This window comes from Ornithodoros turicata, chromosome 9 (assembly GCF_037126465.1).
Source record: "Ornithodoros turicata isolate Travis chromosome 9, ASM3712646v1, whole genome shotgun sequence".
NCBI lineage: Eukaryota > Metazoa > Arthropoda > Arachnida > Ixodida > Argasidae > Ornithodoros > Ornithodoros turicata.
In genome coordinates this window covers 36,368,445-36,390,850 of record NC_088209.1, presented here as the reverse complement: position 1 = coordinate 36,390,850, position 22,406 = coordinate 36,368,445, and the positions used below count along the sequence as shown (strand labels likewise).

General features: G+C 46.1%; 2 protein-coding genes across 4 annotated transcripts in view; one reads left to right on the top strand and one right to left on the bottom strand.

Annotated features, from left to right (window-relative positions):
* LOC135368804 (protein qui-1-like) overlaps positions 1-22,406 on the top strand; it is a 336,239-nt gene that overhangs the window by 96,973 nt on the left and 216,860 nt on the right. For all 3 annotated transcript variants that reach the window (XM_064602319.1, XM_064602318.1, XM_064602320.1), the window contains one exon: positions 7,576-7,721. The gene's annotated coding sequence lies outside the window, so the exon portion shown is untranslated. The remainder of the gene's footprint in view (positions 1-7,575; positions 7,722-22,406) is intronic.
* Positions 3,449-11,882, bottom strand: LOC135369467 (cytochrome P450 4V2-like). Its single transcript, XM_064603055.1, has 10 exons — positions 10,387-11,882; positions 10,159-10,271; positions 9,996-10,081; positions 9,596-9,943; positions 9,408-9,534; positions 8,390-8,560; positions 7,523-7,696; positions 7,340-7,406; positions 6,192-6,371; positions 3,449-3,739 (listed from the first exon to the last, which is right to left on the bottom strand). Exons 1-10 carry the CDS (start codon positions 10,631-10,633, stop codon positions 3,570-3,572), a joined length of 1,683 nt encoding a protein of 560 aa, XP_064459125.1. The 5' UTR covers positions 10,634-11,882; the 3' UTR covers positions 3,449-3,569.

The window sequence follows — 22,406 nt, the reverse complement described above, 5'->3', positions numbered from 1 at the left end:
TCTTCATGCTTTCTTCGCTTGACGACCAATAATATCTTGCAAACAAAGTAATGAATGGGTTAGTTTGACGAGAATATGACCCCAGGTGTTGATCTAGTATACTAGTTCATATCAGTTTGACTGCTGATACTAGCTCTACCATAGTAACTCACCGTACCAGCGGTGACTGGCTGTGGAGGACAAGGCCAAGGGTACTCCACTGAAATGTCGGAAGTCGACGATGTTGTGTGAGCACTATCTAACCACCTGGTGATAACCAAACTAGAAAAAGTTTTTTTTTTTTCCTTTGCGTCGAGTGACAGTCCCGAAGCAGTGTCTTTGAAATCAAGGGAGAATGACTTGTCTCATGGCTCCTTCTGCTTCCCTCCCACTCACGTGCAGTTGACGCCCATGGAACCGCGTGCGGTGTTTTCGTATTAGGAACTGGCTCATAAAAGCGGAAACTGCAATAAATATAACCAATCCCCGCTATTTATTGGAGGATTACGTTCTATACGACTCAGTTTCACCAGTGCAAGTCGTAGAACCACACCTCTAGAAGAGTAAATGTGCAGCTGCTGACCCTTTCGCATCCTGAAGGTGTGAACAAACGTGCACTAAACTGAAGTGAACTGCAACGTTGTAGAGCAATTAAACCTTCAAATTCCCGCACTAATATTTCGCAGGGGAGGGGGATCATCACAATCATCACTTTTTCCGTCCTCCAGGTAGCATTTAAACATAAAATCACAAACCCAACACAATCCTCATAACGCCCAGCATACTTCAAATGAATTATAGCAGTTGAAGAAGGCAGTTGGAGGCAATTAGAGGGTGTGGGTTGGAATCCCACTGCTGGTGGCTTTTCTTCGACTGACATCATTCAATCAAACGAAGTGAACTGAGTTTTCCACGTGCCCAGATATGATACGCGCAACGCACAACCGTACAGAACACTGGCGCGCCGCGCGAGCCCTGCCCGGCAAAGGCACAGCTCCAGGCATACCTCGCTGCGCAGATTGCAGAGCCTCTAGCGCGCCAGTGCGCGCCCAGGCAAGCAAGCGCGCGATGCAGGAACCTCACATAGCTCCAGCGTAGCTCGGGAACAAAGCGCCATCTCTTGCCCTCACAAGGGCCTACGCGCGCATTGATTCTATTGCCATCTAGGTCACATGCTGGGAAGTAGAAAGCTGTCCGACGACTTAGCGTGAGTTTCGGTTTCGTTTTAATACATCAGACGTTCAGCGAACACCACTTTCGTTGTCACTTTATGTTGAACTGTTAGCACTTTGTTTACCGAATATTAACGCCTCTACATATAATTATTTCTTTGTAGTCGTTCCGGAGCGCCAACACCTGACGTGCAACAACCCCCGACTTGACGAGAAAAGCGCTAAAAGAGACAAACACAGACGACACAACATAGAGCACTCATAGAGCATTGTCAACTCATAGAGCACTCATACAGCATAAATGCTCTATATTGTGTCGTCTGTGTTTGTCTCTTTTAGCGCTTTTATCGTCAAGGAAATCTAACAACAAGCCCAAATGGATGTTTTACTGGACCCCCGACTTGTTTCTTGCATGTCGACTGAGTGGGTTTGTAATACTACTTTTAAAATTAAAAAAAAAATGTTTTTGATGTGCACGGCAACGATATTAGCGTGGCCAGTGTGTCCATACTGGTTTTGACACACATTTTTTACCAGTTTCTTCTCAAAAATTTGCTCAAAAGAAAACTCAAACAAGCAAAAACAAAGACCAAGGAAGGAAGGTTCACGTCACAGCTTAGGATTACGAAGTTTGGAAAGGTGGAGAATTTGGTTAGAATCCATAGTCGAATAAAAAGAGCACACACGCCGTGTTGTCAGTGTTTGTAGTGCGTGCTCTTTTTATGACACTATAGTTTATGATCTTTGCTCTAGCAATACGATTACAGACCATTTGTCCACACCAAGCATCCGCGTACCTTTGCGAAAGTTCTTGTGTTACGTAATTACACATGTCGAAATGGAAACGTAAACACACGCAAATCAGAAAGCATTCATGTCGATACTTACGCAGTGATGCGTCGACAGTTTCGAGACTGAGCATATAAGACATCCCAAGGGGATTCCAAACCGACGTGGCATCGCCAGGCATTGGAGAGTGTCTCACGAAACTCCGCTTTCGCAAGGCGCCCGCGACATACTTGAAAAACAGCCATGTCGCACCCACAATAGACAACCACACTGCTGCGTTGAGTGCGAAGTTCCACGCGCACCAAGGCATCCCTGTGTCTCGCTCCATTGCACTGTGGATTGATCAACGTAAAACGTAGCGGTGTCGCGCACTTGTGGCGAGGAGGATTGACGTTGACACAGCTGGAAACAACAGGCACTTGTGTTGTCAAAGCTGGCCTCACAGGAAACGACTTCCTGGCTGCGTTGTTCCAGCTTGAAAGTCTCTGGCACGGCGGAATCCGAGCCTCTCTGATAAGACTCCAAGCATTATCTCCTTCAGGCGCATTACAGACCCATACACATACATAGCGTTCTAATAGAGCAAGGGTGTCGCTGGCTCACTCAGAATAGCTATAGGTATATTTTCAGCTACGAGCCGATGGCCCGGCATATCCTTTGGCGGATTAATGAACAGTGACACGAAGCGTTGCAAGCGGTTGGCGCCGGCAGGAATCCGTAATTCCGGTGGTCGAAGTGTATCAACTGAGGATGCTTCGATTTTGTTTTGGTATTAGCGAGTGGAGAATGTAGTATGATTGTCTGATATTGATACGATGCACCGCGCGCCTCGAAATACAATGTGTGCAACGCCTTTAGTATCCACTCAATGGAGTACGCCCACACTGTATATCTTACCTGTCATGTGTGTGTATGTGTTCCATCCATTTGGTGCCAGTCTCGGTCACGTAACAACCCACACACTCTTAAAATGAACTTCACCGCATAGCACGCTCCTAGCCAACAATCATCTCGAATGATATCGTTATCAGCCCTGACTTGTTGAAAACGGGAGGCGTACGCCTTTTTTTTACACTTAAGCTGTTCATTATTGTCACAAAAAAGGCGTACGCCTACAGTTTTCAACAAATCAGGGAAGATAACGATATCATTCGAGATGATGGTTGGCTAGGAGCGTACTATGCGGTGAAGTTCATTTCTAGGAGTGCAGGAGTAGGTTGTTATCCCATGTTATAGAAGTGCGGTATACAGTACCACGTCCCTTGCAGTAAAACACCTCATCATCACCATCATCTATCTTATGTTGTTGTTGTTATTATGTCACGAAATCGTCTGCAAAAATGCTTTTAAAGTGTTGATGGAGTGGTTGGTGGGAACAACAAAAGAAGAAAAAAGAGAAACACGAACACTTCGTTGGAATGCCTACGCGAAAGGTTGACGTACTGGATTTAACGTTGCTTCACCGCATAATTGTTTGCTTAATGATCCACATGACTTTCCAATTGGTACGTGGAACTTTAATTCGTTCCCCACAATAATTACATATGAAGTCACTCACACTTCCAGTAACACAATAGCCACAAATGACGGAATGGACACCAATGTGTTGACGCTTCATCAACGAGGCAATCAATGTCGTTTGGTGAACTTTAAGTGTACACCCCCCTTTGTTGATCGTGGATGCATGATGGGCTGTGGCACGAGGATTAGCTTGTCTCTTCCGAACAGCGACTTCACGCTGAAGTGTCGGAGCACTGTGGCCAGAAGCACCTTTTCCTCCATCATAGCAAACTTTTGACCTGAAAGGAGGAACGGAACAATATTTACGAATTTGTGTTAGGCACTATCTTCAGTGTGCCCTCGTTATAACGAATTATCGCTTTATTCGAAGTCTCACGGTGTTCCGATCGAAATGCGTGCTTTTGCGAACGCGATTATCCGAAGTGCCCCGCCAGCTGACCCCGATTAGATTAGCCCGTACGGCAAATCCACCTTTCATTATCTATTGCCAACTGTAGGGTGGGACAAGCGCAAGCTTGCCCCACATCACGTTCTCGTATTGTCAATATCGGACCAATAACGGACCAAGATGTTGTCCTGCTTGGGATATGTTTGATAAACGCGCCCACTTTCGGGTTCCACGATCCCCAGAATCGCTTCTCCTTTCGTTGCGTCAATACCTCTTCCAAACTCATAAACAACATGAGAATGCCATCCTTACCGGGGACTTCAATTTGCCTGATATTGATTGGCCCAGTCTTACTTGTACGGGGCTCGCAGGTTGTCAGCGGTAACTTACCTACTGGAACTTACGTTTACTTTCAATCTCACTCAACTTGTTAACCAGCGCAGCTGTACTATCCCCACCAATTCAATCGATCTTATAGATTTGGTCTTTGTCATTGACTTCACTTGCGGTTACGATATTGAGGTCAACGAGGGTATTTGAGATCATAAACTCGTGTTTTCCCTTTTGATTTCAAGCCCACTCAAAGTCAGAAAATCCTTAAAAAATGTTTACAATTTTAGAGCTGCTAACGACGAATCAGTCCTCTGTTTTCTTCAATTACACTTTAACGACTTTCAACTGGGTGGCAATATAAGCTACTAAGTTTAAGCTCTTGATTTCAACTTGTCTTAAAAGGTAATAAATAAATGCAAATAAAGAAAATGCAGAATAATCGTCCGTGGCTTACCCGAGAAATTATTCATCTAAAAATGGGAATAAAACGTAAACGGAAGATCAAGAGTGTAGATACACAAAGTCTTTGCTCCCTTATGGGGACACTAAGAGATAAGCTGCGATATGAGCGCGACGGTTTCTTCAACGTAACACTAAGTAACTTCTAATAACTAAATAAATGCTAATGTTGTTGTCACAGATCCTGACCTTGTCGCAAATGAATTTAACCACACGTTTCACAAGGTATTTTGTCAATCTTCTTCCATCAGTTAGCCTAACGAGATCAGTATCCACGATGGTCAACCCTTCTTTGAACCTTGTGGGTATATTCAACTTCATATTAAATATCGACCCAAAGAAATCTCTGGTATATGATAACATCCGAAACGAATTCTCTTTGCGCTGCTCTAAAATACTCTCTCGCTGTTTTTATGTCATCTTCTCGGAATCTTTGCGGCAGTCCCACGTGCCTAAGGACTGGTTTGTGTCTAAAGTGGTACCGATACGCAAGACTGGGGGACAAGCTTTTAGCCTCAAATTACCGTCCCATATCGCTCCTGTGTACATGTTGTAAAGTCTTGGAACACGCTTCTGAAATAATGAACTAATTAGAATATGAACAGATACTCGTTCTGGGGTGGCTAGTCTGACTTTGTCGTGACTTAAATCCCCATTTCGAATCCCATCCCGCTTGTGTGTTATCCTCCAATATAAGTGCATTTGAGCGGAACCTCAAACGACATTTAATTTTGTAAACCCTCTCCTGCTTGGACGGCAGCTGCCGTCTGCAGTATTTGTAAACAAATAAATAAATAAATAAATAAATAAACACATGGCATAAACGTAAACGATGCGATGTGATACAATGCTATACAAGCAACACTGAGACTAAATCCAAGACGCAGCACAACAGAAAAACCTCTCTCTGTTTCTCTCTTTCTTTTTGAAATGAATTTGAAAGGGTACCAAGACGCTTATTGTCTGCTTGCCCGAAGACTTTTTGTTGAGGCTGTGGTGTTGTAACCACCTGGTGTCTCGGCAGCGCTTCGCAGGCTGCTGTCATTGTTGTTGTGGCATTTCCGCTTTTATCGAATTTTGCTGCTTAGTTCGAATCTTTTTCGGTCCCGCTGACTTCGTTATAGCAAGGGATTACTGTTGACCCTTCGAAGAAACGTCGTGCCTGAATATGGAATCGACCAAAGCAACAGTTCTTTAACTATAAACAGCCCCGTAAGAACCGTTTCGGCTGGCTGAGTTTGGGCTTAACCACCTGTGGTGGTCGGGAAATAATAGTCAGGGGAACTAGTGGTGTCCTTCGAAGCCGTCAGTCTCAGACCTTAATTGAGCATCGTTTTCGCGACGAATCTTTACGATGCATGTAATTTAGGCTGTCAGGGTGTCTTTCGTTGAACCGTAGCCAGAGTTCTGGCTGGATGTTGAAGTCTATTTATACTCAACGATGGACTAGTCTTTCTATTCTTTTACCGTGTATCTGAAAACAAAAGTTTCAACTTTTCGAACTAGTCGGCTTTCTGTCAGCCTGGTTTGCGTGTGTATACGTAGCTTACCTAGACAGTTTCGTGGCCCAGCTGAAAATGGCACAAAGGCGAACGGATGCCTCCCTTTGCTGTTTTCGGGCAGGAACCTGCTGGGGTCGAACGCGTCCGGGTTTGGATAATACTCTGGGTCGCGGTGAACCATTTGAGCAAAAATAATGCACGTCGTCCCACGTGGTATCTTGTGGTGCGCTGCGAAGTCACGAATATAACCATCAGTGAACGCGGATTCAGTTTGCCTTTGGACGTGCACGTGTTCATGTTTCGCACTTCTCGTGAAAGATACGCAAATACAATTCCATTTCATGTCACGTTTTTCATACATTGTCGCAGGCTTTCCCACACATGCGTTCGTTACCGGGACCACTGGTTTTTAAAAATTAGTGAAAGCGTTCGAAAGGTAAATATTGCATAAAAGTGAAATAATGTCATTTACTGAGTTTAAAAATATAAAATATAGACATATAAAATTGGGTGGTCTAGAACATTTTTTTATATGCACGTGACCAATACTATCTGAAGCACTTCCAGCGCAGGAGAAACACGGCAATGCTAAGCCTAAAGCTTTCGGAAGCTGCCATCTTGGAAAAGGTAGGGTCGGTGGGTTGGGGTAGCATGGTGACTCGACCTTTTGCAAGCACACAGGTACGGACTAGGTGGTGCGGGCATTAGGGTGCCTAAAGTCACTGGACCGGGAAAAGTACCGCCATCCTCTGATCTTTGCCACCGTGACCCTGGACCATTAATGGCTGCCAACCCATGCCGCGGCCGCCATTTTTGTTCCAAGATCGCGGCGGGAAGGGAAAGGATGGCGTTACTTTCCCCAATCCAGTGACTTTAAGGATGCCTGAATACTAGCTCCCTCTGTGCAGAGGGAGAGTATTGTGGCACCCTATGCAGGCATCAGACTGTGCCGCCAGTTGGGTCCGGACTGGGGTCCTCAGTATACATGGCGGATCATCTTGAAGAAACCGGCGATAAAATTTAATTTTTATACTGTTCACACAACATACGAGAGTCCTATTCCTGTTTTAATTTCGTTCCTGATTTGTTCCTCTTCCAGGTAAAAACATATCGTTTACCTCGTCATTTTCTTTGGTTAGAAAAACGCAGTGGTCCCGGCACATCCGAATTTGAATATACCCGTTAAGTGGTCTCACCTATCGTAAGGTCCTCCTCTATCATCCGACCGAACAGTGGAACGGTGCTGTACAGTCTCTGAGATTCCTAGGATGTGATGTGGTGCATTTCATTGCGAATTGTGATGACATTGTGATTGACATAATCACTGCAAATTGTCGTTCTTCTGCACGTTGCGTGTGGCAACAGAAAATGAGACGTACCTTTATGACACATTCCATGTACTTCATGCTTGCCATGTCCTCTCTTGACACAGGGCGTTTGGTGTCGCTTCCGAAGATGGCGTCCAGTTCTTCGTGGACTTTACTTTGAGCTTCTGCGTCCAGCCCCAGGAGGAAGAGGGCGTATGTTGTTGATGCTGCCGTTGTGTCGTGGCCCTGTGTGAGTAAAGTACTTATTCAGGTAATTTATTTTCGCTTACTATGAACGTTAAAAGGAAGACAGAGTAGAAGTCGCACAGTATGAATGAATCTCGATAAACTTTTATGTGCATACGCATTGGTTCACTTGACCCCAAAGGCGAATGAACCTGATTATGGTACGTCTTGACGTTTTGTACGAGCAAAACTGTCTGCAAGTAGCTGCGAGCGGGAATATTGTTAAAAAACTAATCTATTCGTTAAAAAAAATCACGGCGTGGTAAAAATCATCTCCTAAAGACACCACACAATGCAGACGCAACAAAAAAACGAAAAAAAAAGGAAAGGGACAATAGGTCTGATAGAATGACTTCAAGACTTTACATCGCGACAGACAGACGTACTCTCGCTGCAATGGACCTATTGTCATACTCGCGTCGTATCCTACCGGCTGTCCAGCGAAACACGCTCGGTACGCGCGGTGCGCGCCACAACACAGACGGCGCCATCTATTGAATATGTAAGGAACCCTCTCCGGCGCCGTCAGGGTCACAGAGCATGCGCCGAAGCGTTGTGAAAAAGGTTCACTGTGATTGCAATGTACGGACTGCTCGTGTTCAAAAGATTAATAGTCTTTACATAGTTTTCCCTAAAAGGGTTTGCGTTAAAAAATGAGGAAAAACACATATAAGGGACACAGTATGCGCTCACCGCAAACATGAACGTATTCACTTCTTCATTTATGTCGTCTTCCGTGAATGAAGGATCTTCAAGATGATGGTCCAGCAGAAGGTCCAGGAATGGGCGAGAGCTTTTTTGCGCGTTTTCGCCGTTGAGGGAGAGTTTCTTTTCCGCTAACATTTTCTTTCGCTGACGAATAACCTACAATGGAAGGAGGCGAAGGGATACTCAGTCACCACTCAATCACCACTCACCAAGCTGTCGCATCACCAACTGCATGTGGCTTCTTTGCGCTGTCTATAATATGTAGCAGGGTTGCGGAATGGGATCACCCATTCCATTCCAATTCCATTCCGAGGAATGGAAATTCGTGATAATTCCATTCCTTTCAATTCCTCGGAATGAAAAGGTATGGCCAATTCCCCCTCCTGGAATGGCTTGGCAACCCCATTCCATTCCTTTAATTTCATCAATAAAAGAAAAGGGACCGGTAGCCGTGCTGGGTAGCCCGGCAGCGCTATAGAGGAGATTGACATTACCCATCACGGAAAAAGCAAAAAGACAAGGTTATTTCGCCCTTGACCGTGTGGCACCCAGACCAGTCCATTCCAATTCCATTCCGCCCGCGAAAAGAAAAAAAAAGCCTAATTCCATTCCATTCCTAGGACAGTTTCCGCCATTCCATTGCAATTCCATTCCGGGCTCTGGTAAATCTGGAATGATTCCGGAATCATTCCAAACCCGGAGTGGCAACCCTGATATGTAGTGACATGGTGCCTCCACCTGCATGCAATTGTTTTCGTACACCTTTTTACTCGACTTCAACCAGTGAGAGTGGAGAGAGCGTTCACCTGTACAGAGCACCCCTGTGGTTGGACACTACTATAGCAGCGTGAGGCTGGGTACGTTTGGACTTCCAGAGCCAGTGAACGTCCTAACTTTTAGTTATGTTTCGAACTAAGTTTATGTTACGTGTGTACACATTCCAACTACGAATACGATGAACGAACAAATCAAAACAGGATATAAGTGATGGTGCTATGCTTACGTGTTTTATGAACGCATTGACTTCCTTGGCATTGGAATTGAACTCTCTGCTGCGATTCGTGAGCCCATAAACCAGGTCCCACCACAACCACGGCCTGCTCAGACGGTCCATGCAGCCACGGAATAATCTGCACGAGATACCAGTGATATGAGCAAGATGTGGCGCGGTCGATTGAAGGATGAGATTTACGCGTGCAAACTCTTGATGTAACGGTGTTCAGAAGCGTCCTGTGCACCCAAGTTGATTCCCATTGCAGATTCTGAAGAGCGAGAACGTTCAAATTCGTTAAAAAAAAAGTGGTACACCGCGTTTCTACAGAAGTGGCCCTTAGATGACGGTACTTGCCGCAAATGATGTCTAGGCTGCACATAGTTAGTAAGGGCACGATGTCGATGGAGGGCTCACGCAATGATTTCTGCACTTTCTGCACCATAATTGCAGCGTGTTTGTTGAAGATGCCTATGGAGCTCTCGAGGACGCGGAAATGGAACGCGGGCGTGATGAGTTTCCTGCGCTCACGCCACTTTGGTCCAGAACTACGGAATAAGGTTATTAAGAAAAGAAGCGAGAAAAATATATGTCAGTTACCTGGTCAGAAGCCCTTGTTGTAGCACTGGATGCAAGAAGTGGTACTCGACCGTCTTGGTCAAGTTGTTCGGATGAATGAGGAGTGGCTGCAAAGGGTACATATTACACATTCTAGAATTGGTCTTACTCTGTATGTGGTCGTAGCCACGTTCTAAGCACGTACTTCAACCATCTCTGCCTTGTGGAGCACAACGAACGGTTGAAGGCCTATCCAGAACTGGTAGATGCCCTCTTTGCTCACAAGCTGCGTGAAGCCGCAGAACGCCTCCAGCATAACTACAAATCAAATCCCACCCTGTCATTGATCCACCATGTCGTCACTACCGTCGCTTCGATGTAGTCGCCGCTGACGCGAAGACGTCAACGCCAAGCTGGACGAGCTGACACTCACCAGTTGAAGGTTCCAGTGGGTGGCGCAGGACAGCAACAACTTTGCTTATACCGGAGACGATGGTATTTATACGCTCGTCTGGCACAGACCTTAACATTCGAACCTGACGTCGGAACGTTCGATAGCGGGATCCACATATCCAAACGAGGCTCCCGAACGCACACACTGCTAATGCATGCAAGGTGACACTAGTCCAGTCCTGTATGGCCCTGAGAACGGACGCGTCTAGTCCTAAGGTGTCGAGCATGTCCGCCGCTTCGCCTTGCGGGTAGAGAGACAGGGGAACAGCACACACCGCTTCATGATTTAAGCAAACGCAGTGAGGCAGGCTTTAAAGTCGTAAAGAGATGGAACGGTACCATGGAAGACCTTGGCGGCTGTGGGCTTTGCTTTGCTTTGCGTCACCTCTTGCGTGGATGTGTTGGTTGAGCGTAGAGTAAAGCGACTCGTCCAGGAAGTATGCGAGGCGCTTCTTCTGTGTTCTCTGAGACTTTCAGCACGGTTTGACTGATGCTTTAAGGAAAACGCGTGATATACGTTTCAAGGATGAATTCCTACGCTCTGGAGAATTTGGAAACTGCGACGATAGTTTGATTTTTTGAGATTCCTGTAAGATAGCTAATATAACTATTATATTATACTATCTGTTAGTGGGACACACACAGCTAGTCGTCAAAGTGAAGTTGCTTACGTGCGTCTTTGAGCAAATGCAACTGGAAATGATATCGCGCACATTGTGTGTGCACGCAGTACTTAGGCTCTGCGATTAACTCCGCATATAACATTTTCATAAATATTCATTATAAATATTAATCATAGAAATGTGTCTTATATAAATTATCTATAAAATTTTTTTTTGAGCTTTACTCCGTCAAGGTTTCACAATCGAATGAATAGTTTGTTCTCATTAGATTAATTAGTGCACGCAGAAATGGAACCTATTTTAGCGTGACTTATTACTTTTGCAAATTACAATTGTACCTTGTCTCGCGTGTAGCCGCGGGGAACATATTTTCAATATATGTTTACCTGCAATATGATGACGAAAACTACGTGGCTTTTCAACTTGTACTGCGCAGTATTTTATTCCCTTTGTGCAATTTCTCACATTTATAGTACTAAGGAACGCCAGACTGCAAGAATAGCGCCTTCGAAGCTATGTAGGTAAAGATTGCGCTTTTCAATCGCCGCAGACGCAACAGGCTTTCGCATCTTTCGACTCCGACAATACAGCTACAATTCACAGATCCAGTGCTGACGCAAGAAGCCTACTTCTTGTGGAGACGCATTCTATGCCGCCTCAAGTCTCTCTCATATGTGTTATCATCCGTCAATGATTCAAAAAGTGCAGAAGAAAAAATGTCCTACTGGTAATCTCACAAGTTTGTGGACTTGAAACAATTCCGGTGAGCTTTCAAACGGAAGCAGAGCACGCCATCTTGTGGGGAACCGACAGAAGTAGGAACAGCTGGAGGAAATTGCATCAACTGCGCCGTGTTGTCCTCTTCCTCATCGGGTGCAGCCGCGAAGCGTACCTTTTCTACTAGCGGATTCCTCTCGCCAGTGTCCCGTCGCTCCCCATAGGAGCAGTATATGCAACCATAAAACGGTCGTTCTGAAGTTTACAGTCAGCACCGCTTGGTGGCAGGATGATTCCAGGTACAACCGAAAGTATCTGCTTTCGACGAAGCAGTTCCCGTGTCTTGTATCTGAGCGCAACGTGGAATATATTTACGTTTCCGTACTTTCCGGAAACTTTGTGCACGTCGGCATTGTCGAATTTCCAAACATAATGAGCTTTATTAATTTGAGCGGTAAAGACAGGGAGAGGCATCGTTATATCGAGGAAAGGAATCGATTTCACATCCAGTGGCAGATTGCGGTGTAAGTGGTTGAATACGCTAGGACAGTTCGCCTCTAAGCAGGGGAGAGGGTAGGGCTGGAGAAACCACGTGACGAACTGCGTGTCCAATCGCAAGACAGCAATAAGGAGGTATTCGTGGACCTGCGTGGGTTCACAGAGGAAACCACGCGCGCCTCACCTGGAAATGTTGCCCCGTTATTTGGGAGGGGGACCCATGAGGGCGCTCCACGGGCAACAGGGGAAGAGGGAAACTGCGGAGCTGCGTAGACAACCGACCTACTTGCATAGCGTGTACATCGTTGTATCTTGTGCGTCAAACGTTACGCTCGTCGTATAGTTTCTCTTTGAGATACGCGGATCCCACCGTAGGAATCAAGGCAGTTTTAAGGGAGACTTCAGGAAGTTACGGAGATATGGCAAAAACGCGCAGAATTTTCACTTTGAAGTGCCGGTGGTGGTGGTGGTGGGGGTTCGAACTCCGTCGGAGGTATCTGATATGGGATGTGTGGGGGTCGCCCTATCTGCTGGCTTTTGGCGTTTTGACAGGTATTATGGGGTACATAGACACGACATGGCGCCGAACAACGATGGAAGGAACAGATATAGACAGGCGTCTGTGCGGGTGCTCTGGGGTGTTACGGCGCTGTGCGGGGTGCTGGGAAAATCCATAGGCAGTACGATGAATTCTCAGAGACCAGCGGGCATGGCACAGCGGGTTAAGGCTACCCACTCGTTGGTGGTAGCCAAGGTCGTGCTGAAGACTGGGAGGTCGTGGGTTCGAATCCTACCACCGGCTGTGCTGCCTGAGGTTTTCCCTGGGTTTTCCGAAGACTTTCCAGACGAATGTCGGTACAGTTCCGCCTGAAGTCGGCTCAGGACGCATACTAACCCCCCTATCCCCGACTTCTTCCTGCTGTCCTCTCTCCATCTTTCCACATCTGTACGCCGCTCATAGCCACAGTTGCTTCGCGGCGCTAACACGGAATAAAAAAATATCAGAGAGGGATCGCGTTACTCTACTCAACCTGATGGTCTTATAGACACACGCACACACACACACAAAATGTTTGACCAATTTTAACTGATAATATGGAGTTTTAACACATCACGAGGAACTCTATGAAAACGATACGATAAGTGCAGGTATCAAATCGAAGCTTAGCAATGTGATGTCACCAGCGTCAAAGGAACGGGGCGATTGGCTTATCATATTTCCGGAACTGTTGTCGTGAGCACTTTCTGATGTAACTAACACTCGCTATTAGCGGGTTTTACTAGATCGGAAGGTGTTCACGATAAGCCTTATGCCTTCAAAGTGCATGACATCATGTTGCAGAACTTCAGCTATGTTTACATGAATGGGGGTGGGGGCGACCAAAGCGTGTCGTTTCGGCTTATCACAACAAATCCTCTCTGTCAGGGCCACGTCAACCAATCCACTGGTAGGGAGAGGTGCGAGGAGGTCTGATAACTGGATACAATGCGCTTCTCTCGCATTCATGTAACCGTGGCTTTTCATTGGGCAGCTTCCTTTACCACGTCGTGCTGATAAATAAAGTGCTGACTGTTTCATAAAAGAAAAGAAAAAAGAGAAACATAATTTCATTGAGTTTGAGGCAACACTGCCCTCTTGTGTCGCCACAAACTAAAGGAAATGTCTTTCTCACGTATACACCAACTAGCTTATCTCGCCCTGCTTTGTTCATCTGTTGCATAAATATTACGCGAGATGTCGGTTATGGCTTTGAAGCCTCCAGCAGTCGATATTATTGCACTCCCGAAGCAAGTGCCGAGTTCGGAGGACCCTTATTGATTCTTTCACCTGACGTTCCTTTCTTGATGATGCCTGGTTGCTCCCAGAAGCAAACTTATTGCGTTTACAAAGCTAGAGTCCAACAGTAGGTGCCGTATATTATGCACCGTTGAACACACACAAAACGCCACGGACAACGGAAATACCGGAGGATAATATTGTCTCCAATAGGCGGCAGCTGTATGCTAAACGGACCAGAAGGTGTAATGCCGGGTATTGGTGGGATGGTGGTGGTGGTGGTGGTAGTGCATCACAGTAGTGGTGAAACAGCTCGCCGTTGTTGGCCTTACAGAGGTGGGCAACGTCACAACTAGTATTGGTGGGAAGAAACGGAATATCAGGACTTCTCGTTGACGATTTCTATCAAATAAAAAAAAATGCTTGCAAGGACCAGGGCCGGGAGATGGCGTCCCAGGTTATAGAAATCTTGTGTAAAAAAAGTCTCAGAGAGAGGGAGAGGGGATATATATATTGGAAGAATAAAAATGTATGGAAAGGTCCTTGAAACGCAGGGTCGAATTTATTTCGTTGAATCTGAAAAGAAGAGAGTGAAGAAAGAAAAGAGAAGAAAAGGAACTTAGGGAAGAATCTCGCAGAGGGGGGCTTCCGCTGCAACGTTGTCATTGTTGTTAACTTCCCCCTAGCACTTGTTCAAATACGTGACCCCTTAATAAATAAACCTTCATATCCCCCCCCCCCCACACACACACATTAATAAACGCTTTTCTTTTCTGTCGCAAAGCCCCTGTTTGTGTGTATACATTTTAAGCACGTCATGGCCGTCAACTCTTTTCATCATTTCACGCACTATGATATCTGATATCTGCTCAATATGCGCATACGCGTGTGCGGGTAACGTTGAGTGCAGAGAGCAATGAAGAGCAACATTGTGTGTAGAGAGCAACGTTGTGTGTAGAGAGCAATAGAAAGCACTGTTGAGTGCAGAGAACAATAGAGAACAACGATGAATGCAGAGAGCAACGTTGAGTCCAGAGAGCGATGGAGAGCAGCGTTGAATGCAGAGAGCAATGAAGGACAACGCTGTGTGTGGAGGGCAATAGGTACAAACGTTGAGTGCAGGTAGCAATGAAGGACAACGCTGTGTGCAGAGAGCAATGAATACCAAGGTTGAGTGCAGAGAGCAATGAATAGCAACGTTGAGCGCAGAGAGTAATAGAGAGCAACGTTGAGTACAGAGAGCAATAGAGAGCAATGTTGAGTGCAGAGAGCAATAGAGAGCAACGTTGAGTGCAGAGCGCGGGGGTGAACAATGTTGTCTGCAGAGAGCAACATGGAGCAACGTTGTGTGAGCAATGTTGTGTGCAGAGAGCAATAGAGGGCAACTTTGAGTACAGAGAACAATGGGGTGCACTTATTGGCCAGATTCGCCTTACGTCACATCTTTCCGCGTGCCCCATCCGCTCGTCACAGAAGATTTCGCAGTCTTCTGGTGGCGTCATCTTCTAGAGGTCCCGCTGCACGAGTTCTAGCCAATCTTTTTCATCTATTCCAGCGGGTACTGTTGGCCTTTCTTCGGCGATAGCTTCTTGGAGCGTGCCTTCCCCTTCGCTCTGTTTCCTACGATATACCTTGCCACATAAAGTCACTCCTGCGGATACCCGATCGTGAGTGTCACACGACAAATAATTTATCCGCGTCAATAAATCAATATTGTTTCAAGCAACTCTTAATAGCTTATAGCACGATTTATGAGCACAATGGCTTCCTCTGACAGGTTCATAACGAAGAATGCGAGGCTTCTAATATAAGCTTGATTGATTAAAACTGAATTACTGGCAGACCGTGCGATCTTATTACCGATACACTCCACGTGTTAGAACAGCCCAGACGGTCTATTATTGGAGCCGCTGTGAACGGGACTCGTCAAAGGTTGCGAACGAGTGTGACCCATTCTTTAGCGCTGCTGCATTCCCCATGCAATATAGCAGCCAATTATGCCTCGAGACAGCCATAATATTTCATGAAAATAGCTGCGAACCAGGGTGACAACAGTGCCACACTGCAGCCGCAACATGAAAAAGCTCTCAATGACTGTTGTGAGTTCTATGGCGAAACATAGACCGCGGAGAAGTCTAACGCTCAATGTTCCTGTCCCACTGATGCTATGTCTATTCCTATATTTTCCACAATCACTGACAAGTCCTTCGATGTTGCATTGCGAATATGCATTTATTATTGCTATTCCAATAGATTTTGTTAACAGGAAGGAAAGCCGCACAAATACTTGTACAATTGAAACATAAAAATTACAATTACTTGTTGACTTTGTACAGTTATATTTGTCACTACGAAACTTGTAAAAAAAAAAAACACACACGAAAAACCTGTTTATGATAACATCCTCACCCATCTACGTTTCTCCATCGGGTAGAGATGAGTGTCAGCAGTCTAGAACTGCCCTGGCAGTGGCAGCATCCCTTCGTATTCGTGCGTTGCCGATTCACCCATCAACTCATCAATGTACCGCATAAGCATACTATTATTCATACTGCTGTTCAGACAGCAGTCAACAAAGAAGTTGGTGGCATTATGTTTCGTTATTCATGAAGCTTGACGTCGCTCGCATCTCTGCATTATTTAGTGCAGAAGTGCGTGCATATTTCATTAGTTTTAGTGCGTATGTTCCAATCCTAATCATGTCCTCCAGGTGACATGTTATTAAACAGCGTCTGCGTACTTCCCATTTTTAGAAAGGCGCCACCACACAGCGAACTGTCAGCAAATTCAGCTCTCATTATGACTCCGCACTCCACGCTGGAGGAGATACCTATTCTTGTTAGCGCAATCTGTTATCAACGTACGCGGCAATGACAGAAACAAATGCGACGTCCGTGCGCAGGAACTGTAGTACCCACTGGAATGCGAGTGCAGCAGAGTGAAACAGGCGGCGACAACCATGTATTGAATCGCGCACTCGGGTGTAAGATCACAAAGATTACAATACTGCGAGTTTGAAACCTAATTAAATGACAGCAATGCTCTGCCGAATGGATTGTTGAAACCCACCGGAGCGGTACCCACGAACTAAAAGAGAACGACAAGATCCTCTGATATGTCGAGTGCTGTCGATGTCTCTCGTGTAATAACAAGATTTGAAGTGTCTTTCTGGTCGTTGAGTTTGCTATATTTCATTCGGGTTTTCAACTGGTTACAATTGGTATTTTAGCGGAATGCGGAGAGTCGGAAAACAGCGCAATATGCCTCTCCCTGTTTGTAAACAGATGACGTCAGTGTTCGACAGCGCCACCAATTTGGTAGAGTTGAACTACTCTCGAAGCTAGGTGGGCGAACAAGCTCGCGCCCGAAAGCCACGGTCTTGATGGTATTAGGATTGTCCCCGAGAGGAACGCGACCTTCAGACCTGCTTTTCTTTCACTAGGAGGCAGCGAACAAGTGCCCATTCGTGGGACACAGCCCTCCCCTTCCGATTTGTTTCGGTTTCAGTCTGTCTACCAACGTCATGATGACGCTTCTCAGGTAGAGGTCTATTTCCGCCATCTCGTATGACTTCCACCTTGGAAAACCGAAACCGAGCACGACGCAGAAACGACTTCAGGTGGTACCCCGATGAGGTGAGACACATGACGGTATCGTACTTCGTTCTTTCTGTTTTAAAATTCATTTTTGGCACTTTCAATGCGGATTGAGTCCGATCCGCATCGAGTTTCTCAAGAGCGTTCGGTGCGCGATGCTGCTGCACGGTCCAACTCAATGCTGATTGAAAGGTCGGCTTGTCGACAGGCGGCGCTGTAACAACCCTGAGGTAGTACACTGGGATTGACAAATATCTTCCTAAAAAGTCGAGAATGACCGCATCCGCTGCCGCATTGTGCTGTTTACTAAGCCTTTACGGGGGGCGTGGTGTCGAGAGTGGTCGAGATTGAACAAATTAGAAAACGCAGTCGCCCGTCATACCTAACTAAAACCGTAACCGTGAAATTACATGGGCTTGTATAGGAACATTTGCAAATTAATGTAACGTAATGTACGTAATTAGTAATGTTTACTACTACATTAATTACTAATTCCCTGCGTTCGAGGATGCCAATGGCGGTCTTCAAGCCGTCTTGAGAATCTCAATCCCCTTTAACGAACTGGATCGCGTTATGCAGAATCGAAGTTCGACTGTGCACGAAAGCGTCCGTGTAGCAGCGCCGGATCCGCATTGAGCTCGATGAGCATTGGTTCAATGCGGATCGAAAGTGTCCGTGTAACTTTCACTCTCTAGCGGTGAAATTGTGTCTCGAGACAATAACAGCAGGTGACGTTTCTGCAACAACAACTACTTTATTTCGGTGATAATGAGTGGGGTGTTTCGTTGCCGCAGGCAACACTGTACCCCGTTGCTCGTGGAAATTTGGTGAATATTTAATGATGAGATCCGCATTGTGGGTGGAATTAAGTCTCGCATGCAGTGTCGAGAAAGGTAAGCAGTGCTGAACATGGACCGAACTATTTCGTCATAGCGAAAGGACGGGAGCCCAACTCATTGAAAGGCGCTGTAAGGCCGTTTATCCATAAAGCGCGCAGTGACGCGTATGCGGAGCGGAAAATTCTTGCCGCTGTACGGCAGAATCCGCCTCCACATTTCGCTTTTTTCTCGACCGCGCAATGCCAACACCACCTAGAGAGAGAAAGCCTGCTTACTCGTCGACGTGACGTAACAACTAATAGTCAGCCAATCAGGATCGTGTTTTCAGCGGCGGCAGCCAATCACGAACGAGCTCTCAGCAGTCGTAGCTGTGGAGACGAATCACCGTCGTCTGCGAGCAGTGATGGAACGTCCCCGCGTGCTAAACGGTAAAACTTTAAGATAAAGCTCAAAACGGTGCTGTATCTTTCTCGTGACTGATTTTCTGGAAAGCGTGTTGCATACGTTTTGTCTACGGTTTCATGTCTACAGGTTCCAAGTTAGCTGCAATCATTTCTTCTTGATTCAGTTCTTGAATTCGCAGCACTGCGAATCGCAATAGAAGACGTATTCTGACTATACATGACCACGCAGCGAAGGAGAGAGAGGAGGCAATAAGCAGGCCTACTGTACCTAGGTGGCGTTGGCAATGCACGATTTTTAGCGGCATGCCGCGCATCTTCGTCCAGCCATGTGGTCAACGGAGATTGCGTCACGCTCTTGACTTCTTCCGGCCGCCCACGCAGTCTGCAGCACGTTGACAGCGTCATCAGCGTCGATATTTTGAGAGCCGCGGAAACCGCAGGCGGTAGCGGCTGCGGGGCTGCGAGCGCTCTTTCTTGCCACTCAGAGGCAGCCCGCAGCTGGTTTCCCCACATGTGTACCGCATATGGGTACGGGCCCTAAGTGTGGTCCTGAACGGTTGGTATACGTATCGTATAGACAATAGGGAAGGATATGGTCGATATCTTCTATGTGACTACAGTGACGGCGGCGGCTTTGAGGGTCCACTTGGCGTATAAGCGCTATCGCAACCGAGCAGTAAAAGAGACATTGAGTTGCATCGTGATGAGCGATATTCCATGGCATACGGAGAGCGGTCGATCAAACTTCCTGTTTCTGGAGAGCAAGAGCTAAGAACACACGTAGCACGTGCAGAATTTCCGTTACCACGGAATGCGCTGTCGATGTTACACACGGTATAGCATCTGTCTCAAACTCTGTACGTCTCATTGAAAGCGTATAGACACCGTAATGTTTGGTGTGTGCGGACAAACGCGAGCGATTTGGTTAGAATGAACATTTCTCAGATTCTTAGGAAAAACTCTTCCCGGGAACAGCACTGCAAGCGTGCCCCGACAACCTTCGTCGTATTGCCAACTGTAGGATGGGACAAGAGATTTGCCCATATCATGCCCTCTAATATAGTACTGCCCTCGTGCTAAAAATGAAGAGCAGGAACTTCCAATGGCAAACACCCATAGAAACCTTCATAGGGATCGCATTAGTATCAGTTTTATTTATTTATTTGTATTAGTATTCACTTGTATCACGAACTGTAGGATGGGACAAGCGTTAGCTTGCCCACATTCACTTTATATTGCCAACTGTGGGATGGTACACGCCTAAGCTTGCCCACATCACGCTTTGTATTGTTGACTCTATGAGATGAGCCACAGAAGATTGTGTACTCATCTTCCTAAGCTTTCCCTAACCATTTATCCCGCTTGTTACCCCACTTGTTATTCGTATCCCGCCTATTTCTATCCTTGAGTCAACAACTGAGACAAGTTCTAAAACATTGCCACATTGCTATCGCACTGAAGTGCAGCATCCCATCGTATACTCTCGAGGAGTGCCAACACCACTGTGCTTCACATTTAAACCGCCCGGCATATCTTACCAATTCCCTCCCCTGGATAGCTTTCAAATGCTCGGGAAACATAATTTCATTCATACTTACTCGCTCAAGTGGAACTTGATGATCCCTTCCACCACTCTGAAGCCTTTGCACTGCCACTGTTTGAAGAAATTTCGCTGCCCCAAACGTAACCTTTCCCTCCCAAGCCACATGCGGACATAATAGCTCACAATATTTCTAAATTTCGCCTTGCTCCAACAATCACCTCCATGAACTACCCTACACCTATTAAGCCACACTTGATAGACAATTTCTGCGGCGACCAATAGATAGAAGCTCTGCTGCTTCTTAACTACTTGCCCAATGTGGATCCCCACAGCTTGTTCAAACGTAAGACTACTTAATCCAAAATATTTTTTGAAGCATAACCACAGGTATGCAGGCACTTTACACTCAAAAATTGCATGTTTTACTGTTTCTGTGCGACTACAAAGCGCGCAGTTCCGTCTACTGGTCTTACCCCATAAATAGAATCTGTCTTTCACAGGTAGTACTCCATGCCCTATTCTCCACAACAGCGATTTCCTTTTACTATCCAACCAGAAGCTATTCAGTCTTCTCCATCCCTCTCGTGGTATCTGGGAAGAGGAGTTCTCAACAAATTCTTTCCTCAAGTCATTGTATATTTCCACGACCTTGCAATCGCCATAGTCCTTATTGTTGTTCAACTTTTTAAGCTGTACAAGAGCCACCTATGGCTCGCAAGGGCTCATGGGAGCCTCGAGTTCCTTACAACATTCGAGACGGCCAGAGGCGGAGGTAGAAGAAGAACAACAACATTCCCGGTGGGCGCAAGAACAGACGACGGAGCAGTGGCCCACAAAGTTTCCATGCTGCTTTGCGACGCGCGCATCTTTGTAAAATCGGCGGTGGTGGTGGTGGTGGTGATGGTGAAAGGGCTTGCCGTTGTCGGCCTCACGTATGTGGGCAACGTCACGACTGACGCCCTGGGGAAATGTGCGTCCTGGGCCGACTTCTAGGGGAACTGTGCCGACATATGTCTGAAAGCGTCTGAGGAAAACCCAGGAAAAACCCCAGACAGCACAGCCGGCACCGGGATTCGAACCCGGGTACCCGGGTAAAATCGGCTATCGGGAGACTTCCATAGCTCAAGCCAATTTCGTTTCGAGAAGGACCGTTGTGCCGTTACGTTTTAGATAGCGGAAACAGCTCTGTACTCAGGCGCATGTTTTTCCGGTATTTCTTTCCATTTTCTTTTCTTTTTTACACATAGCTGTTTTGCTTTGTTTTATGGTGCTCTTTTCAGTGTCCTTATGTGTTCTTTCACTCGACCTGTAATCTCATCCGAGAGTTCTCTCAGAGTTCACTAAAGATTGATGTAATACGGACTAATCCTGTTGGCGGACCCAAGTATTGTCCCTGAAAGAAAGACTTTTTTGCCATTTGCGATTGAATTGGACGTAGTGATCTAATAAAGCCAGCAAAGCTTTATTAGAATCGTTCGTTTCCAGGATTTTGCTTGCGCACTTTCCAAGGTTGACCAGTCTTGATTCAATTTCACACAGTGATTTAATAAAGGCAGAAACGCCTTATTGGAGCCTTAGCTATTCCGTAGATTTTCCTTGCACGCTTTCGGATTCTAAGGTTGACGTTGAACATGGATGTCTTTAGTCTTTGAATAACGCAGACCAAAGGATTTCAGAGCATTGTCATTTTAGGTCAGCATTGGTGATTTTTAAAATTTCTTTCAAATTAGGCGGTTCATTACGTTTTTTTTTTTTCGTGTTCTCCATTATTTAGTTTCTTACGACTTTGCACCTGTTCGCCGTGTGGCTGTCCAGGTAGTATGTAATACTGATTTTAACAATATATCAAGTTTATATCAAGACGAAGGAGCGCTCGTGGTAGCCAGTTCGCACTGAGGAGGAGGAACGACGAAACAGAAGGTGCAAGAAAGTCCCCTCGAGGGGCCTGGGGATAGACAACGTCCGCCCAGTTGCACTGACTTCTGTACTTTGCAAGATCATAA